Below are 19932 nucleotides of genomic sequence, written 5' to 3' on the forward strand. Positions count from 1 at the left end.
GCAGTACTGACATTTATTTTTTCTCTGTTAACTGAGACAGCATAAACTATACACAATTGGAAAATAGTCTGACTTGCTCATGGTCAATGTGATACTTCCATTTGCCTCCTTTACAGTACTCTTGAATGTTCAAATCGAATTACTGGACTGCCTATGAAATATCCATTTTAAATATGGTTTCTCATTAAGTATTCTTTATAATTACTTTATCTTTACATCCTTCCTCTGCCTTCTCTGTGTGAAACTTCCTTTCTTCAACCTTCGCCGCAAATACAGAACTTCAGTTTTTTTGAACTTTAATCTCCTAACTTCCTGTTACTGTAAAGTTTGTTGCAATGCTAAAATTAGTTCATTTTACTTTCATTTGAATTTTGAAGTTCTCTGCTTGTTAATTGACTTGCATGACTGACTTTCTCTCAAAGAAAGAATTAATCATATTTTTGGAGATTAGTCATCCAGACTGTATTTTACAGATTATTCATCTAAAATTGTTTGTGCTGGGTTTGCACAGATCCTCTGCAACAAATAGTCGAAGCCCAGAAGCTGGTACAAGTGATTGAAACTGCACTCATGTTTTACTTTCACTTTTACCCATGTCAAAGTTATTTTTTCTTAAAAGATTGCCATTCTGATACTGTGGTTGAAAATATGCAATTCTAGTTGCAGCTCATCATTGTGAAGTTGCAACAGTCTTGGAACTGACAAACAGACCCCAATCAGTTAAGTTAGACAACCTCTCCTCCTCCACTCTCACCCTGAACACCAGCGTGCCTCAAGGCTGTGTGCTGATCCCTCTTCTGTACTCCCTTTTCACCTATGACTGCCTTCCTGTACATGGTTCTAACTCCATAATCAAGTTTGCAGATGACACCTTGGTGGTTGGCCTGGTCAGAGGGGATGATGAGACGGCCTACAGGGATGAGGTCCAGCACCTGGCCAGGTGGCAAGTCGACAACAACCTGGCCCTAAACATCCAGAAGACCAAGGAGATTATTGTGGACTTCAGGCATGCTAGGAGCCACACTCACATCCCCGTCTACATCAACAGAGCTGTAGTGGAGCATGTATCAAGCTTCAAATTCCTTGGTATCTATGTTTCCGAGGATCTCACCTGGTCCCTGAACTCCTCCATCCTGATCAAAAAGGCGCAACAGCACTTTTATTTCCTGTGGAGCATCAAGAAAGCTCACCTCTGTCCCAGGATACTGACAGACTTTTACCGCTGTACCATTGAGAGCATACTCACCAACTGCATCTCAGTGTGGTATGGCAATTGTCCTGTATCGGACTGCAAAGCACTCCAGTGTGTGGTGAAAACTGCCCAGTGGATTATCAGCACCCAATTACCCACCATTGAGAACATCTACCGTAAACGCTGCCTGGGCAGGGAGAAAAGCATTATCAAGGATGCATCTCACCCTAACCATGAACTTTTTACTCTCCTCCCATCCGGTAGGCACTACAGGAGCCTCTGCTCCCACACCAGCAGGCACAGGAAGAGCTTCTTCCCTGAGGTTGTGACCCTGCTGAACCTCACATCACAGCACTAAGCAGTATTGCACCCATATTGTACTGTCTCAGTACTTTTATATTTGTGTGCTGTAGCACTTACTTTTTATTCGCAGTTATTTTGTAAATAACACTATTCTTTGCATTTCTGGTTAGATGCTAACTGCATTTCATTGGCTTTGTATCTGTACTTGGCACAATGACAATAAAATTGAATCTAATCTAATCTAAACTGTGCTTTTATTTTAACAGCTAAGATATGTGGAGAAGATGGACAAGTAGATCCCAACTGTTTTGTTTCCGCACAAGCTGTAATGTACGTTATAATGGAAAAAGAGTGAGTATATTTCATGGAAATTGTTAATTCAAAAAGAGTTTAGCTGATTAAAGAACACTAACGGCATTCTAACGTTCTGGAATTGTGGAGCCTGTAACCAGGTATTGATACACAACATGAAAGTATAATTGCTGAAACAAAAAAAAAGCACTAATGTTTTCAATGGTAAAATGTAGAGAGATGCAGTGGATTTAGTCCTGCATTATATCATTTAATATTGCCTAGCTTGTTTGCTTGCTTAAGGCCATTGCACCTACTGGGGCATATATTGCCGATAGCGGCTCACCAGTGACCTCTGTCCTGGGCCAGTCTTTCAAGTGGTCCCCAGGTGTAGCCCATCTTGGTGTCAAAGATCCTTCCTCTCCCAGGACTGAGGTGTTGGGAGCTTCTTTTGGTGTTTCTATAGCTCTGGGTTTTTATGGGATGAGGTTGCTAGTCCCATGCCCAACCCTCCTCCTCTCACAGGTGAGCTTGGGACTGTCCATTGCACATTTAATACTGTCCAGTATATGAAAAACAGATGTGAGGACTGCAAATTCATTGGTGCCTATTGTAAGTTCACTGTTTCACCGTGTGTAAGTTCACAAGTCGCGCGGAACAGAAAAAATAAAATTTGTCAGAGATCCAAACCCAATCACTGTCCAGACAGCTGGTGTAGCTCTGCATGTTTGTTTTATATAAAATAAATTGTTATCCTCGTGTCCCAATTACTAGCAAAAAGTGCCATAAGCAAATTTGGTTGATAATATAATTAGGCACATGACATTTCTCAATATTGTTCTCTCACTGTGCAAATGTCTGCCACTTACCATATATATAGCGGTCCCTTTTGTTCTCACTGCACAGAGGTATGGTTCATTCTGGTGATTCAGGAGAGGAGGAAGAGGAATTCCTGCCGATTTAGTTTTCAGTGAAGCCCGTTTGCTCTTTCCCCTCAACCACAGAACATTGTGCTGCTTATTCTAGTAATAACCTCATTGTTAAGGATGACATACATAAGAAACAACAGGGCTCATTAAGGATTAATGAGGCAATTTGCTCTTGAAGTCTGATGTCACAAGTGAGATTTTAAATAAACACTATTCTCTATTTACGATGAATAAGGATGTTTTGGTTATGGAATTTTTTGGGGGGGGGGGAACAGAACAATTGAAAATCAAAAAGGTGCCTCTATTGGATATTTTAGCAATCTTAAATGTGGATATGTCCACTGGGCTTGATGAGGTGTATGCTAAGGAGTGAGAGGAAGTGATTGTAGAGGCTTCTCAAATCTTCTGTGGATGCAAGATGCGCAACCCAGGTTCAATTCCCGCTGCCTGTCTGTAAGGAGTTCATATGTTCTCCCTGTGACTGCGTGGGTTTCATCTGGCTACTCCAGTTTCCTCCCACAGTCCAAAGATGTACCAGTTAGTCAGTTAATTGGTCATTGTAAATTGTCCTGTGATTGAGCCAGGATTAAATTGGGGGATTGCTGAGTGGCATGGTTTGGAGGGCTGAAAGGGGCTATTCTGCACTGTATCTCAATAAATAAACAGAATTTAATTCTGTTAAGTGTGAGGTAAACATTTTACAAAGACTAGCATCAGGATCTGTGCAGTGGGATCCTAAGAAGTACTGTGACACAGAAGAACCATCATGCACAAGTTTAAGGGTCATTGGGAGTATTCTGATGAAGTAGCTCAACCAAAACATCAACTGTTCATTTCTGTCCATAGGTGCTGCCTGACCTGCTGAGTTCCTCCAACATTTTGTGTGTGCCAATATACATGATGCTAATTAAGCCACAGCTGGAGTACAATGTGCAGTTGTAATCACTGTAGGAAGGATGTGATTACACTGAAGCAGGCTTAGAGGCAAATCACCAGGATGTTGCGTTAAATGGAGTGCATCAGCTATGAGGAGAGTCTAGACAGAATGAGCTTGTTTTTCTTGCAGTACAGAAGAGTGCACTTGGAGGAGTGGGGATTTGGTGTACCTGACTCAACTATCCAAACTGTTTCCATTATGAGAGGCATAGAAAGATAAAGACGGAACCTTTTCTCCCTGTTGGAGTTGAAAATAAAAACAGATTTATGGTGACAGATGGTGATTAAAAGAGGATTTAAGGAAGAACATTTTCACCCAAAGTATGGTTGAAATATGAAGCTTACTGCCAGAGGAGGTGGTAGAGGTGACTACTCTCGCAAGTGTCTGATGCGTACTTGAAATACGGTAGCATAGTGCAGGCCCCATGCTGGGAAATTAGCTGCCATCTCACTGTTATCAGACCTCTTGTACAATAAGATGGACTCTTGGCCTCACAATCTTCCTCGTTATGATCTTGTACTCTATCATTTCCCTGCATGGCACTTTTTCAGTAGCTTTTACATTTTATTCTGCATTATTATTTTACCTCATTCTAGTTCAGTGCACCATGTAATGATTTGATCTGTATAAGCAATATACAAACGAGCTTTTCACTCTATCTTGGTACATGTGACAATACTAAAGCAATACCAAAATGATGGCCATTGGGCTGAAGGACCTGTTTCCCTGCAGTATAACTCTATTTCCTGAACCTGACCTGACAGAGCAACAGGATGTTTGATTTAAGGACATCATTAAACTGTTTAGGCTATTGTGACATCCAAGTGCTTTCATGCTTCTGTCCTGAAATATTCGTTATTATTAAATGAATTTAAACTTAAATCCCCAGCTTGCTGGCTCATTGTTAAAGCCACAGTGTAGCTGCTCACCATTAGCATGTTGTAATGAAAGTATCCAGAATAGCCTAATCTTTCAATAAGTGATAGAGACAGGAAGGCCTGATTTTTGTGGACAATTGCAGGCATTTCCAGCACTGTTTTCTTGCATGAATAACAAAAAGTTTGTATTTGCATGCATGTAGGCTTCAACACAACAAACCTGAGCTTGTTAATGCCTATTTGCCAGTGTTTCTTAAGCCATATTTCAAATTTGTTGTTGTTGAGTGCCATCAAGTCGTCATGGGGAACCTATGGATAGTGCAGTTGTCCATAGGGTTTTCGTGGCAAGATACAGAAGTAGGTCGCCAGGTCTTTTCTTCTGTGCAGATACTGCTGCTGCCCAGGTTGGGACCCGGCTGGATTCGAACTCAGGACCATCCGCCTCAAAGTCCTGTGCTGGTGCCACTAGACCGCTGGCTGGCCCTAATTTCAAAATTAGGGAGTATTAACTACATTAATCTAGTGTAACACAGAAATACTTGATACCAGTGTATCCTGCTGTATTAGCCTATACAACCTATATAATTAGGTTGTATTAACCTGTGTATACATTTGGGAAAACCTTGCATGCATTGAAGGTGGGGTTGGGGGGTAGGTTCAGGAGGGAAGTGAAGGGTAAGTTTGTTTTCTACTCAGTTGTGGATGCCAAGAATGCATGTGTTGCTCATATGGTGGTAGAGGCAAATACGTGAGAGGCTTTTAAGAGACATTTGGGTAGGCACATGGATTTATGGACATGGAGGGATCTGGACATCCTGTAGGTAGGAGGAACTAGTGTTTAGGTGTTATTGATTTGCTTTTTAGCTGGTTCGGCACGACATTGTGGGCCAAATGGCCTGTTCCTGCACTGTACTTTTCTATGTTTTAAGTACTGTAACTACTCCCAAAAATTTCTCCTGCACTGTTGGATAGATGTGCAATTTAATTTCATTTTCATTACCTTTGCCCAGGTACAGAGCTCTTCCCAGGCATGTCAAGATTTTTAAAATTCTGTCATTACCTGTGTTAGTTTGTAATATTGTATTATAATTTCAGTTTCCTGTTCAAACGTAGTGTGTTTGAGAATAAGGCCTGGGAAAATCCTAATGATTTATTGCCATCTTGTGGTTAAATGCTAGACTGAATTTAAGCTGTGGTTTTATGCACTCTATCTCCTGTGTCATAATTTATGAATTCAAAGAACAGAATTTGCAATCACCATTGAGCAGTCTTCGCTCACTGCTCACTTTCAAAATAAATCTTTCCCCTTCTTCCGAATGGTTTAGCATTGCAATGCAGATGGTCCCCAATGATGAAATGAAATCTTAAAGAATAAAAATTAGCTTTATTTGTCACATGTACAGCAAAACATACAATGAATGAAATGCATCGTTTTTTTTGTCAGCAACCAATACAGTCCAAGGATTTGTATGTGTGTTTATAGAAGTGTGGAAGTTATATAGTCTGATATCTAATCAGTTAGTTAAAAATGGCAATAATAAGTGACTTTCAGTCATGCTCTTTTGTGTTTATATTTTACCATTTAATTTTATAATATTTCATCTCCATTTTCCTGCTGCTCCATGCTTCATAGAACCATAGAATAAATATTGCTTTTTTAGAAATGTAGCGAACTTTTGTTTCAGAAGTTAGTGATACACTTACAGTAAAGATATCAATAAGATTGAAAGAGTTCAGAGAAAATATACAAGGATGTTGCCAGGTCTTGAGGACCTGAAGTTATAGGGAAAGGTCGAATAGGTTAGGACTTTTTTCCCTGGAGTATTGGAGAATGTGGGGAGACTTGATAAAGGCATACAAAATTATGAGGGGTGTAGATAGAGTAGATGCTTTTTCCCTTGAGGTTGGTGGGACTAGGATTACAGGTCATAGGTTAAGAGTGAAAGGTGAAATGTTCAAAGGGGGGGGGGTGAGGAGCCACCAGAAATGCAGAAGTAGTGGATATGGGTTCACTTGCAACATTTAAGAGAAGTTTGGATGTGTACATGGATGGGAGGTGTATGGAGTGCTTTGGTCCAGGTGTGGGTTGATGGGGCTAGACAGAACAACAGTTTGGCACAGACTGAATTGGCTGAAGGGCATGTTTCTGTGCTGTAGTCAACTATGATTCTGACTGTTAAGAAGCAGAATGCTGAAAATTCCATTAATTTTCTTTGTATTTTCAGCATGTTTTTTATAGGACTTGGGGACTAAATTACTCTGATCTTTAATATCTCTTCAGTTGCATATACCCAACCAATTTGTTTATGTAACTTGACCACAGCTTAGCTGACATTCATTAAGTTTTGGAAATTTTTTTAGACTTGCAATTTACAGGTCAGATGTTGAAAGCTGCATTTAAAATTGTGGGCAATAGAAAATTAATAAGTCAGCTTTTTCATATCAGTTTTTCCATATTTTTGGATTTTTTTCCAATTCTTCTGATCTAGGACTTGCCAATAATCAAAATACCTTGTTAGTTATTGATTTTACAGTAAAATGAGCTCATGTTAAAGAATGTACAACTGACCTTTACCCCAGGGTTAAATTACTGGAACATCAGTTTTTTAATTAGACATTTTGGTCCCAAAGCTGGCTGGTACTCGATCTAACTTACAACACATAAAATCTTTTGACAATTTCACCCAAGTATATCTGATAAACCACACTGCAAACAGCTTTGTTAGAAGGTCACAATTAGCCTCCTGTAAATGATAAGGAGATATTTGTTATTAAGCTGCAGTAGAAGAGAAGGATAATTTATTTCATGCAGGTGTTTTGCACTTTAGTCTTCAACCTAACTAGATGAGTAAAATATGAGCTTTTAAGAGACAAAATTTAGCAAAATTTAAAATGAAAAGCTTTAAATGACATGCTATGAAAATTGAATGATTTTATTTTAAGGTGGTGTTGATGCGTTGATCTGTATTGTATCTAAATTTACATTTTTAAAATTTAAAATTTCCTTAAAGTATTGAAAGTAATCAATTTAAGGTGGCTTTTATCCAGGCTGAAGTTTCAGGCATTATTCTTCACATACAGCATAAAAATATATGCTGACCTTCTGTTTTTATTTCTCATTCTCCTGCAGGCACTTTACAGAGTTTTTACGGAGTCACCATTTTTGTAAATATCAAATTGAAGTGTTGACAAGTGGTACTGTTTACCTGGCTGATATTCTTTTCAATGAGTCAGCACTGTTCTATTTTTCAGAGGTAAGATTCAATATTAATGTTTTGCTTAAGTCATGAATTGTTCAAGGAACAGCAAACTGTGTTTGAATTAAACTATCATTCATCAAGGATGTGTAGCAGATATTTATGAATATTTGCAAAGCTGTCAAGTGTTTTGTGTCATTTGTGGAAGATAGAAACCCAACAAGAGATGCAAGATACATGTCTAAGAAATATGTTGCTTAAAATAACCATAGCTTAGATTTCTCTTAACATTATTTTTGTAACGTAATGCAACCTAAAGGAATCCTAAGCAGGGCGATCAAATGATTGGTGACAGTGAGGTGGATTTTGAGGAGAGGTGGAAAGCTGGAGGGATTTTCAGAAGTAGTGCCAGAAGGCAAGACTGTATGGATGAAGCCATAATTGCCAATACTTACATGTGAGCATATTCTGGAGTCTGAGGGACAAGGTGGGGTATCTGATAATGTTATTGGAATATAAGTGATAAGTACCTAGTGCATTTAAAAAAAGATAGATATTTATAATTTTGACATCCGTAAACAAATTAGGCCATGACGTTAGCGTTGGGTGAAAGACATAGATTGTAGGTTGTGTATTTTTAGATGAGTTTAAGTTGTGAATGGGTTGAGTGAAAGATGGGTAGAGCATGGATTATATGATTGAAGATGTTATGAACTAACTCTTGCAATACTGTTAGTAAGCGATTCCGTGATTTAGACTTGATTATAATGAAAGAACAGATCAATTTACTGAATATACTGCTTTTCATCATGTTTACAAATGGCCTAAATGATTGGTCAGTTGGTTTCCCAAATTTCATAATCATGTGAAGTTCAATGACATAGTAAATTCTAGGAGGAGAAACAAAAGGATTTTGAGGTTTGTGTACATAATTCACCAGACACTAGTGGGGCAGGTAAAAAAATAATTGAAAAGACTAAAGGAATGTTAGACAGCATCTTGAGAAAAGTTCATGCACAAAGTTATGGAAATAGTGCTGCTATTGTACAAAACTGACTTTAAAAGTCATGGTGCTAAGGTAGCATAGCATCACACTTCAAAGCACCAGCTGTAAGATCAGGGTTTTGTAAGGAGTTTGTACTTTCTTCCCATGATTGTGGGTTTCTTCCAGATGCTCCAGTTTCCTCCCACATTCCATAGATGTATGAGTTAGAGTTAGTAGGTTGTGGGCAACACTTGTGGGTTGCCTCCAGCATAACCTCAACACTAACAATGCACTTCACTGTATATTTCGATGTACATGTGACAAATAAAGCTAATCTCCATCTTACCTTTAATATGAACAAGGGGTGGATGTCAGAATAATGGTTCATCCAAATGCTAGCAATTTTGGTATTATTGACCTGGATTGTGTGCTTGCATTCCTGGATGATGAGTTGAACCTAAGGCAAAGTTGTTTCAACTAATATGAGAGATGCCAGTATAACTAATGTAGATTCCTTGATGTAGAGTGATAAGTTCCTGTAAGTTATTTCTGGTTTACTTATTTCCAAGAGAGAGCGGAGGTTTGTTTGCATTGAAAAGAGAGGGTGATATTCAAGTTGGGAGTCGAGACCACTTAATGTAATAAAGGTAATATAGATAATCTTTGAAAATATAGAGGCAGAAATTGATTCTTTTAAGGGAAATATTCTAAAATCAGAACATTTTAATGTCACTGTACAGATAGTGTTAAGTATCTAATGGGGAAATTAGAATTTTAAAAAGGATTAATGCTATTTTATGGAATTTACAGACCACTACTGTAAACAATATTTAAAGACACTATGATTGTGTGTTTCATCTCCAAAATCACTGCAATTTGTGCCGTGGGTCATATCAACCTTCATGCCTTCCACTCTCAGGATAAGACTTTTTTGTCTCATCCCAATAGACCTACCATTTACTGCTTCCAAGTATAAGACCTGCTTTATCGACCTTCACTGTCATTACACAGAAGTTCAGATTGTAATGTTAAAGCCTCCCCAGGACTATTAAAAATCAACTCATCCTTTTCTAATCCATCTTCAATCTTTCCCTTCAACTATTAATAATAAAAGTGTAGATTTAGTTTCAGGAGATTTAAGCAGGCATTTTCATAATCTCAAGATTAACGGACATGACTCATGCATGTACCATGCTTTCTGTTTATTGTTTGGCAAATGGCGCTTCATCAGTAAGTATAAGATGGGAGTTATCGATATGCCTCGCACTCACCAGTGCTGGAAGTTGGTCACAGCTGGAGATTACTTCACTGTAATTGGACTTGAGAAATCGGATCTGTTTAGATTTCCCATTGATGATCTGTATTTAGGTCTGTGTTTTGTTATTGGACGTTTTCTGCTTGCACTATGTACTGATATGTCTATACCAGGGGTGGCCAACCTTTTACATTCCATGCGTCAATTTTTTTACGCATGAGTTCAGATGCACCATACAACTTTTGTACCCCCATTCAGTTCTTGTAAAAATAAGTTAATATAGACATATTTAGCATTTTTACATGATATATTGATTTAATATAAAAGCAAGATAAACATTATTTACCTTAATGAGACTACTTTTAACAAATATATTTTGTTGTCTTTTGATTTCTTCCTTTTTCTTAATCACATATTCTTTCTGTAACTCAGACCCAAGCACTAGCTTCAGTTTTCCTTCTATTTCAGTCTGATGTTGTGTTTTATAGTGTCTATTAAGATCATGTCTTCTATTATGTGAGAGTGTTTTCATAAACAATGCACAATGGTTTTCCTGATGAACCCGCTATAAATAAGAACTTATTTTCCCTCTGTTCATTGAATTCACGCTTACTATCACTTTCTGCTTTTCTTTTGATCATTTTCTTTTGCTCTGTGATGGGTAACTGAATGTAAAAACAAGGCTTAATTTTCGAAAAAGTACAAAACTGCAAATGTTCACAAAGGACGAACAAAGCACAACTCCGTAGTGCACGAGTGTCAATCGTAAACTGACTGGCCAAAACCTGCGACGCACCGCTGGTGCAGACGCCTGGCGCCTCAGGATCAACAAGTATCAAACGTGTATTGAACAGTTAATGGAACGACTGCAGAACAAAGGTCCTTCTTTCCTAGTTCGACTCATTGAAAATTTTTTTAAAATTGAAAACAGATTAATGTGAAAGAAGATAACATTCGCCAAAAGATGTGCACGAAATAATAAAATCGCTAAAAATACTTGCTAAGTTTTAAATTTATTCTCAGTAAAACCCATTTCTAGCTCTAAGCTACTTGAATTCCTGTTATAGATTTGTTTTTCTACAAATCGGTTTTTGGTTAATACTTTTTGCATGAGTAGGCTTACCTTTTTATTATTATCACTGGGGTGCAATGCGCCACTTCGAATCATCCAGTGCGCCACTTTTGGCCCTTGCACCATAGGTTGGCCATCCCTGGTCTATAACAAACAAAACAAATATCCTGGATGCCTTTGTAACCATTGTTTTCTTCTTTTGCTGTTTTCAGCCATTTGAGGACATGTACCCCAGAAGCCTGTGTCCCTTGTCACTTCGTATCTAGAGGGCATAGGTTTAGGGTGAGAGGTAAAAGATTTAAAAGGGCCCTGAGGGGCAACTTTTTCTCACTGGGTATACAGAATGAACTGCCAAAGGAAGTGCCTGAGGCAGATACAATAGTATTATTTTAAAAGCACTTTAATCGGTACATGGAGGGGTGGGGCTCAGGGATATGGACTGAGTGCAGGAAATTGGACTAGCTGGGTGGGCACCATAGTCAGCATCAGGTTTATTATCACTGATATATGTCATAAAATATATTGTTTTGCAGCAACAGTACAGTACAATAATAAAACCTGCTATAAATTATAATGGATGAAATGTTTGTACTGTGTGTGTGTGTGTGTATATCTTTATTTAAGTCACAAGATTAGACAAAACAGAATCTGTCTAAACTAATAACACACAAACAATTGTATTTTTCATGTCTTTATTGAACACATTGTTTAATCATTCACAGTCCAGGTTGGAAAAATTATGTAAACCTCCTCTTAGCAGCGATAACCTCTACCTTTAGCTGCTGATCAGACTTGCACAATGGTGAGGAGGAATTTATGACCATTCCTCCATACAAAACTGTTTCAATTCATCAATATTTCTGGGATACCGTGAATGAACAGCTCTCTTCAGGTCATGTCACAGCATCTCAATTGGGTTAAGGTCTGGACTCTTACTTGGCTATTCCAAAACACAGGTTTTCTTCTTTTTAAACCATTGTGTTGCTGATTTACTCGTGTTTCAGATCATTACCTTGTTGCATCATCCAACTTCTATTATGCTTCAGGTGACGCACTGCTACCCTGACATTCTCCTGTAAAGTATCTTGATACAAATGTGAATTCATTGTTCCCTCAATGATTGCAAGCTGTCCAGGCCCTGAGGCAGCAAAGCAGCCCCAAACCATGATGCTCCTTCCACCATGCTTCACATTTGGGATAAGTTTTGGTGTTGGTGTGCAGTGTCCTTTTTCCTCCAAACATAGTGTGCATTTCTGCCAGAAAGTTCAACCTTGTCTCATCTGTCCACAGAACATTGTCCCAGAAATGTTGTGGAACATCCAGGTGGTCTTTGCAAACTTGAGGCATGCAGCAATGTTGTTTTTTTGGAGAGCAGTGGTTTCCTACTCGGAGTCCTTCCATGAATACCCTTCATGTTCAGTGTTTTTCTTATAGTGGACACATGTACAGAGACCTTAGCAAGTCTTAAAGATTTTTGCAGGCCTTTCACTGTTACCTTTGGGTTCTTTTTCACCTCCTTCAGCATTGCATATTGGTGTGATCTTTGCTGAATGCCCATTCCTAGGGAGAGTAACAATAGTACTGAATTTCTTCCATTTGTAGACAATTTCTCTTGCTGGAGACTGATGAACATTCAGATCTTTATAAATGCTTTTCCAGCTTCATGCATTTCTACAATTCTTCTGAAAGTTGTTTTGATTGTGACATGGTGCACATGAATAGATCTTTCTTGAGAAGAGCAGGCTCTGTCTGTAACCTGACTTTGTGTGTCTTTTTTATAAGGCAGGGCACCTCTACAACTCTCACCTCCAATCTCATGTCATTGATTGGAATACCTGACTCCAAATAGCTTTTGTAGAAGGCATTACCCCTGAGGTTCACATACTTCTTTGAGCCTAGAATGTGATTGTTTAGATTTAAGATTCAAAAAATTTTATTGTCATTCTAACCATACATCAGCTCTGCAGGGCAGAATGAGACAGCGTTTCTCAGGGGCAGTGCAATCATAACATAACAAACGCAACACTAAATAATAAACATAACAATAAATAGTAAAACACAACAGCCACACGTCAGTTAAATCAGTTATAAGTGTCCAGTGCAAGTTAAAAGTGTCCAAAGCAAAGTCAGGTGGAGCAGCTACTTAGCAGTCTGACTGCCTGTGGGAGGAAGCTGTTTAGTAGCCTTGTGGTCTTAGTTTTGATGCTCCGGTAACGTTTGCCTGATGGCAGAAGAACAAACAGTTCATGGAGAGGGTGTGAGGGGTCTTTAATGATGTACCGTGTCTTCTGGAGGCATCGACTCTGAAAGAGGTCTTGGACAGAAGGTATGGAGACCCCAATAACCTTCTCTGCTCCCCTAACCACCCTCTGCAAGGCTTTTTTGTCGACAGCACTGCAGCTGGAGTAGCAGGTTGTGATGCAAAAGGTCAGCACACTCTCAACCACGCCTCTGTAGAATGTAGTTAAGATGTTAGTGGAGAGTGATGCTTGTTTAAGCTTTCTCCGAAAGTGCAATCTCTGCTGGGGCCATTTCACAATCACAGTGGTGTTCCTGGACCAGGTGAGATTGTCCGAGATCTGCACTCCAAGGAACTTGATGTTTTCCACTCTCTCCACTGTGGAGCCGCTGATGCTGAGTGCTGAGGGGTGTGTGCTCAGGCTGAGACAATCTGAAATCGACGATCATCTCCTCAGTTTTGGTGACATTAAGCATCAAGTTGTTATCCCTGCACCAGCTCTCTAGGTGTTTGACCTCCTCCCTGTACATAGTTTCATCATTTTTGCTGATGAGCCCCACCACTGTGGTATGATCTGCAAATTTAATGATCAGGTTCTCCTTGAATCTGGCTGCACAGTCATGTGTTAGCAGTGTAAACAGCAATGGGCTAAGCACACAGCCTTGTGGGGATCCAGTGCTCAGTGTGATGGAGTCAGAGATGTTCCTGCCAACACGGACTGACTGTGGTCTCTCTGTCAAGAAATATAGAATCCAGCGACACATGGCAGTGCTGGGGCCAAGCAGCAACGGTTTCTCCACTAGTCTCTGCGGGATGATGGTATTGAACGCTGAACTGAAATCAATGTACAGGATTCTGGCATAAGTGTCTTTGTTGTCCAAGTGAGAGAGAACTGTGTGCAGTGTGGTGGATATTGCGTTTAAGTGGAGTACTCAGTATTGATGAGAAGTAGTACAATTGTTTGTATATACATGCACACTATATATACATATATATTGTACTGTGCAAAAAATCTTACATTCATATAGCTGGGATGCCTAAGACTTTTGCACAATACTGTACTTGTTAACATGAAGCAGAGTGTGAGTTTGTAAATCTGCTGGGAGCAAAGGATGTTGGGAATGGCAAGGGTGGAGCGCTGTGGGAGGAGTGTGGGACATGTGGCAGGGGAGTGCTGGGGTGGGAAGTAGTGCTGGTACAGATGCACCTAACCGTGAGACACCAGGCAAGGTCATTTGATTCCAAACAATTAGATCATTACAAAATATCCCTCTGGTGCTTTCTACTCCCTTCCCTCTCCCTTCCACTTTTCCCAATCATGATTTCCCTCTCCCTGTCGCCTTCCCACTCTCAGTCCACAATATGACCCATATCAGAATCAGGTTTATCATCACCCACATGTATCATGAAGTTTGTTTTGTGTTTTCTTTTAGCAGCAGTACAATGCAATACTTAATATTACCACAGTACTGGGCAAAGGTCATAGACACTATATGTATCCTTCTGCACAATACTGTATATATACACGTGTACATTTATGTCAATTTAAAGAAGTAGTGCAAATACCGTAAGGTAAAATTCGTGGGTTCATTGTCTATTCAGAAATCTGATAGTGGAGGCAAAGAATGTCTTCTGCCCTTGTAACTCCTTTCAATGAGAAATGAGAAGAAGGATTGATCCTCGCATCAAGTTTTAAAAGTTGTAGATAACCTACTGTATGGGTATTGTACATCTTATGGAAGAGATTTTAATGTAGTACTAAGAAAATGCAGTTTTCAAGGTGCCACCTTACAGAAGGTACTGTAAATTAATTTTGCCAAATAAAATGGCATGAAGTTCAAGTTCTAGATTTCTACAGCACACATAAAAGTTGCTGGTGAACGCAGCAGGACAGGCAGCATCTCTAGGAAGAGATGCCTCTTCCTAGAGATGCTGCCTGGCCTGCTGCGTTCACCAGCAACTTTTATGTGTGTTGCTTGAATTTCCAGCATCTGCAGAATTCCTGTTGTTCTAGATTTCTACACCCTGGTAGGAAATTAGTTAATTCTTTACTGCAATGATTTTTCTTTTGTGCATATATGGTTCCTGCTTTCCTCCATTTAATAACAACAATTTTTACACAACCATAGGATTTGTATTGGAAAGCCTTTAAGAATTCTGCTTTCTTTTTCCCTTCTAGTACATGGAGAAAGAAGAGGCTATAAATATCCTGCAGTTTTGGTTAGCTGCAGATAATTTTCAGGCTCACCTTGCTGCTAAAAACGGGCAGTATGATGGTCAAGAAGCACAGAATGATGCCATGATCTTGTATGACAAGTGAGTTATGCTACTTATGGTGTATAGGCCAGTGTTCGATGGGGCATTACATTTCATTTGGAAAGTTTATGAAACTGAATCTTTCATCTCCAAATTTCTAGGCTAAAGCAGTGATATCAAGGATGATCATAAGAAGCCTTGCAATATACGTGTAACATGTTCTTCTCATTTAGTAAGAGAAAACATTTTAGTCGAGTGTATGCAGAAAGTGGTCTCAATAGGTGTTTTCTATTCAACCCTCTTTGTCTTCAGATCTCAAGGCAATTAATGGTGGATATGGTGAACCAGTATAATAATTCCATGGCGTTTGTATCTGTAACTTCTATTGCATCCTGGCAGTAATGAGGTTTCACCTGCACACTATTTCCCCAGAATCTCTATCCCTACAGTCTTTTTATAGCAATTCTATGTTGCATTTTGAACTGAAGTGGTCATTTCATACCACTTGTTTGTCTTCAGGTACTTCTCTTTGCAAGCTACGCACCCTTTAGGATTTGATGATTCTGTTCGATTAGAAATCGAGTCAAATATCTGCAGAGAAGGTGGACCACTTCCCAACTGCTTCACCACTCCATTAAGGCAAGCCTGGACAACAATGGAAAAAGTGAGCAAGCTGTTCTTGACTTCCATTGAGCACTATTGATTTTAAATATATGTTTCAAATGTTATTAAATAGGTATCAGATCATTTGAGAATTGAAAAGAAAATTAAAATATAAATTAGTTCTTTTTGCACCATGTGCATATTTATTTTTAGTTCAGACTCATAACTTTTGCAGAACCTGGCTTAGTGATGAACTTCACAGTCATACAACAAGCAAGCAGGCCTTTAGCGCTCTGGGTCTGTGCTGACCGTCGAGCACCCAGTTAAGCACATTCTTTCTTTTAGCCCATTTTTGAGTCCCACTAAACACTAGTGATAACATGCCCTGACCAATTTGTCCAGCAAAATGTGAGAGGACTATCCTGATGAAACTCATCCCTGCAGATTAACTTGTATATGTAGATTTATTATCTGAGCAGAAGGGCTTGTCTGCATTTGAGCACATAGAAGCAGGAAGTAAGAATTATGAAAGCCTAAATAATGTAATGAGTCCAATGGGGCTCATTGTTAGAAATATTATTAACTGATCAGCTGGCTTTCAAACAACACACACAAAGTGCTGAAGGAGCTCAGCAGTTCAGGTATCATCTACGGAGGTGAATAAACAGTCGATGTTTCGGGTTGAGGGAGCCTCTTTACTGTATTTGAAAACAGTAAATATTGATGCATTTAAGATTTTCATTGTAGTATTAAATAGCCTGACATTTTATGTATTTCAGGTTTACTTACCTGGTTTCTTATCTAGTAATTTGTACTACAAATACTTGAATGATCTCATCCATTCAGTACGAAGCAATGATATTGCAAAAGCCTTCACTTCGTTTCCTGGCCAAGGACCAAACAGCCCTCACGAACATGAGTCAAACACGGGCACCCCTGATAGTAGTACACCACAGGTAAGAAAAGAACATGTTGGCATGTATCAGCATTAATAGTTCAGTTGTTTAGAATGTCTACTCCATATTTAAAAATCTACGGGTAAAAATCCAATGAACGCCATTGCAGATATAATATAAAATGACAAACTTGATCGTAATCTGCTAAAAATCTTTATTGTATCTCAAATGCATCACTGCCAATGAATTTTGAAATAATATTACAAGATGTAGGAGAAGAATTAGGCCATTTCAACATGGCTGATCCATTTTCCCTCTCAGCCCCAATCTCCTGCCTTTTCCCTGTAACCCTTCAGACCCTACTAATCAAGAATCTATCAACCTCTGTCTTGGGTATACCCAATGACTTGGCCTCCACAGCTACCTGCAGCAACAAATTTTACAGATTCACTACTCTCTGGCTAAAGAAATTCCTCCTCATCTCCGTTCTAAAAGAATGCCCCTCTATTCTGAGGTTGTGTCCTCTGGTCCAAGACTCCTCCACCATAGGAAACATACACTCTATCAAGGCCCTTCAACTTCCAATAGGTTTCGATGAGGTCACCCCTTATTCTTCTGAATTGCAGTGAGTACAGGCTCAGAGCCATCAATCTAGGAATCATTTTTGTAAACCTCCTTTGAACCCTCACTAATGTTAGCATGTCCTTATATACTAAGGTTTTAAAGCCAACTGCATCAGCCTGTTGTGCACACCTTACAATAAGCAGCAAATGAAATGAATGAAGTTCATCTTTGTTGCTGTTGTGTGAAGGAGGAATGCTTGTGCTAATGTTAATAGCTTTATCATGGACTGCACAAAGTTGCTTGAGAAATGAGCAAAATGAGCATTGATAAGCAAGGCCCACTGTAAAAGCTAATAGAACTTGAATTAGGAAGTCATTTAATTTAAGATTTAAGCCTAGTGCCTGACTGATTTGGTAGAATTGCAGATCAGATTTGATGGACCCAATAGACAATAAGACATAGGAGCAGAACTAGACCATTTGGCCCATCAAGTCTGCTATTCAGTCATGGCTGATCCTTTTCTCCCCTCCTCAGCCCCACTCCCCAGCCTTCTCCTCGTAACCTTTGATGCCGTGTCTAATCGAGATCCTATCCAGCTCTGCTTTAAATACACCCAACGACCTGGCCTTCACAGCTGCCTGTGGCAATAAATTCCACAAGTTCATCTCTGTTTTAAACATTCCTCGTATGATAACCCTTTTAATTCTCAGCTTCATCCTTGTGAACTGCCTCTGGACCCTCTCCAATGCCAGCACATCTTTTCTGGGATGAGGAGCCCAAAGCTGTTCACAATACTCCAGGTGAGGCCTCACCAGTGCCTTATAATGCCTCAGCATCACATCCCTGCTGTTATATTCAAGACCTCTTGAAATGAATGCTAGCATTGCATTTGCTTTCCTCACCACAGACTCTACCTGCAAGTTAACCTTTAGGGTGTTCTGCACAAGTCCTTTTGCATCTCAGATTTTTGGATTTTCAAATGGCGTAATTCTGCTCCTATATCGTATGGTCTAATTCTAATTAGAGTTGGAATTTCTAATTCTGTTTGGAATCAAATTTTAATTACTAGATAGTTAATAGAAATGGGTCGTTTAGCATAATTGTTCCCTGCCAGTCGTCTTGTTTACCCAACCCAACATGGGCAATCAGGTTCAAAACAAAGAATAATTTGTTATTTTGCTGTTTTTGAATATTGGTCAAGCAGAATTTATACTGCACAGGCAAGTTTATTTTACTCAGATATTTTAAACTTCCTTTGTCAAGTGTAATATTTAATTTCCGCACTGACCACATCAACCAACAGCAATGCCAAGTGATGTAACTTTAAAATATTGGAACTAATTTTGTATTCTTTTTGATCTTTTAATCAGCATGGTGTCAGAAAGACAGCAATAAAGATCCTAAAAAACTTTGATGAAGCAATAGTAGTTGACGCTGCAAGCTTGGAACCAGAGTCTTTATATCACAGGACTTTTGCAGGGTGAGTCACTGCTGCAAATACTGAGGCTGAGTAGATTATGTTCTGCTGTCTTGATGCTAAATATTTAGTGAAATTAAGATGAGGGAGATGTTTCGTCATCTTGGGTATTCTGTCAGGATTGAGCTTTTAGTCTGGACCTGTGGGTACTGAAGTGATTAGTCATTGTGGGAATTGCATTCTCTTCCATAGATGGGTCTGATGGAGGCAGGTGGTGGATGATTTGTAATTCTGATGCCCTCATGGTGGGCTTCGGTGTACTGCCACACACAGATCTGAGGGTCTTGGGGCCATCCTGAATGCTCCTTCAAGTTTGAGCATTTGTGGATCAGGCAGTACATGAAGGTGTGGATTATTTTTTGTTCCAAAGGAGGCTGTGAGAACATCCTCCGATCTTTTCTTCTGTCACCTGATGACACGTCTTACTATGACACATCTTAGATTCAGGAGTTTCATTTCAAATATGAAAATGACAAGGTCCACAGAAGGGTTGTATCAAGTATATTGGCTTTCATAAATCAGGGCATTAAGTACAGGAGTTGAGATGTTATGCTAAAGTTGTATAAGACACTGGAGATGCCATATTTAAGGTATTGTATGCAATTCTGGTCTACCTACAGGAAAGAGATCAATAAGCTTGAAAGAATGCAGAGAAAATTTAAAAGAATGATGCCAGGACTTGACTGAGTTATAGGAAAAAGTTGAAAAGGTTAGGACTTTATTCCTTAGAGGTTAGAAGAATGAGGGGAGACTTATGGAGGTATACAAAATTGAGTGGTATGCAGGTTCTTTCCCCTGCAGGAGTTGTGTGAGACTCGAACCAGAGGTGATGGTTTTAGGGAGAAAGCTGAAGTTATT

General features: G+C 39.2%; 1 protein-coding gene across 3 annotated transcripts in view; it reads left to right on the forward strand.

Moving 5' to 3' along the window:
- akap10 (A kinase (PRKA) anchor protein 10) overlaps nt 1-19932 on the forward strand; it is a 103556-nt gene that overhangs the window by 62893 nt on the left and 20731 nt on the right. For all 3 annotated transcript variants that reach the window (XM_063031636.1, XM_063031637.1, XM_063031638.1), the window contains exons 6-11: nt 1762-1846; nt 7661-7784; nt 15458-15594; nt 16054-16198; nt 16917-17093; nt 18968-19077. In XM_063031636.1, the coding sequence (XP_062887706.1) occupies nt 1762-1846; nt 7661-7784; nt 15458-15594; nt 16054-16198; nt 16917-17093; nt 18968-19077 (778 nt within the window). The remainder of the gene's footprint in view (nt 1-1761; nt 1847-7660; nt 7785-15457; nt 15595-16053; nt 16199-16916; nt 17094-18967; nt 19078-19932) is intronic.

This window comes from Mobula hypostoma, chromosome 23 (genome assembly GCF_963921235.1).
Source record: "Mobula hypostoma chromosome 23, sMobHyp1.1, whole genome shotgun sequence".
Taxonomy (NCBI): Eukaryota; Metazoa; Chordata; class Chondrichthyes; order Myliobatiformes; family Myliobatidae; genus Mobula; species Mobula hypostoma.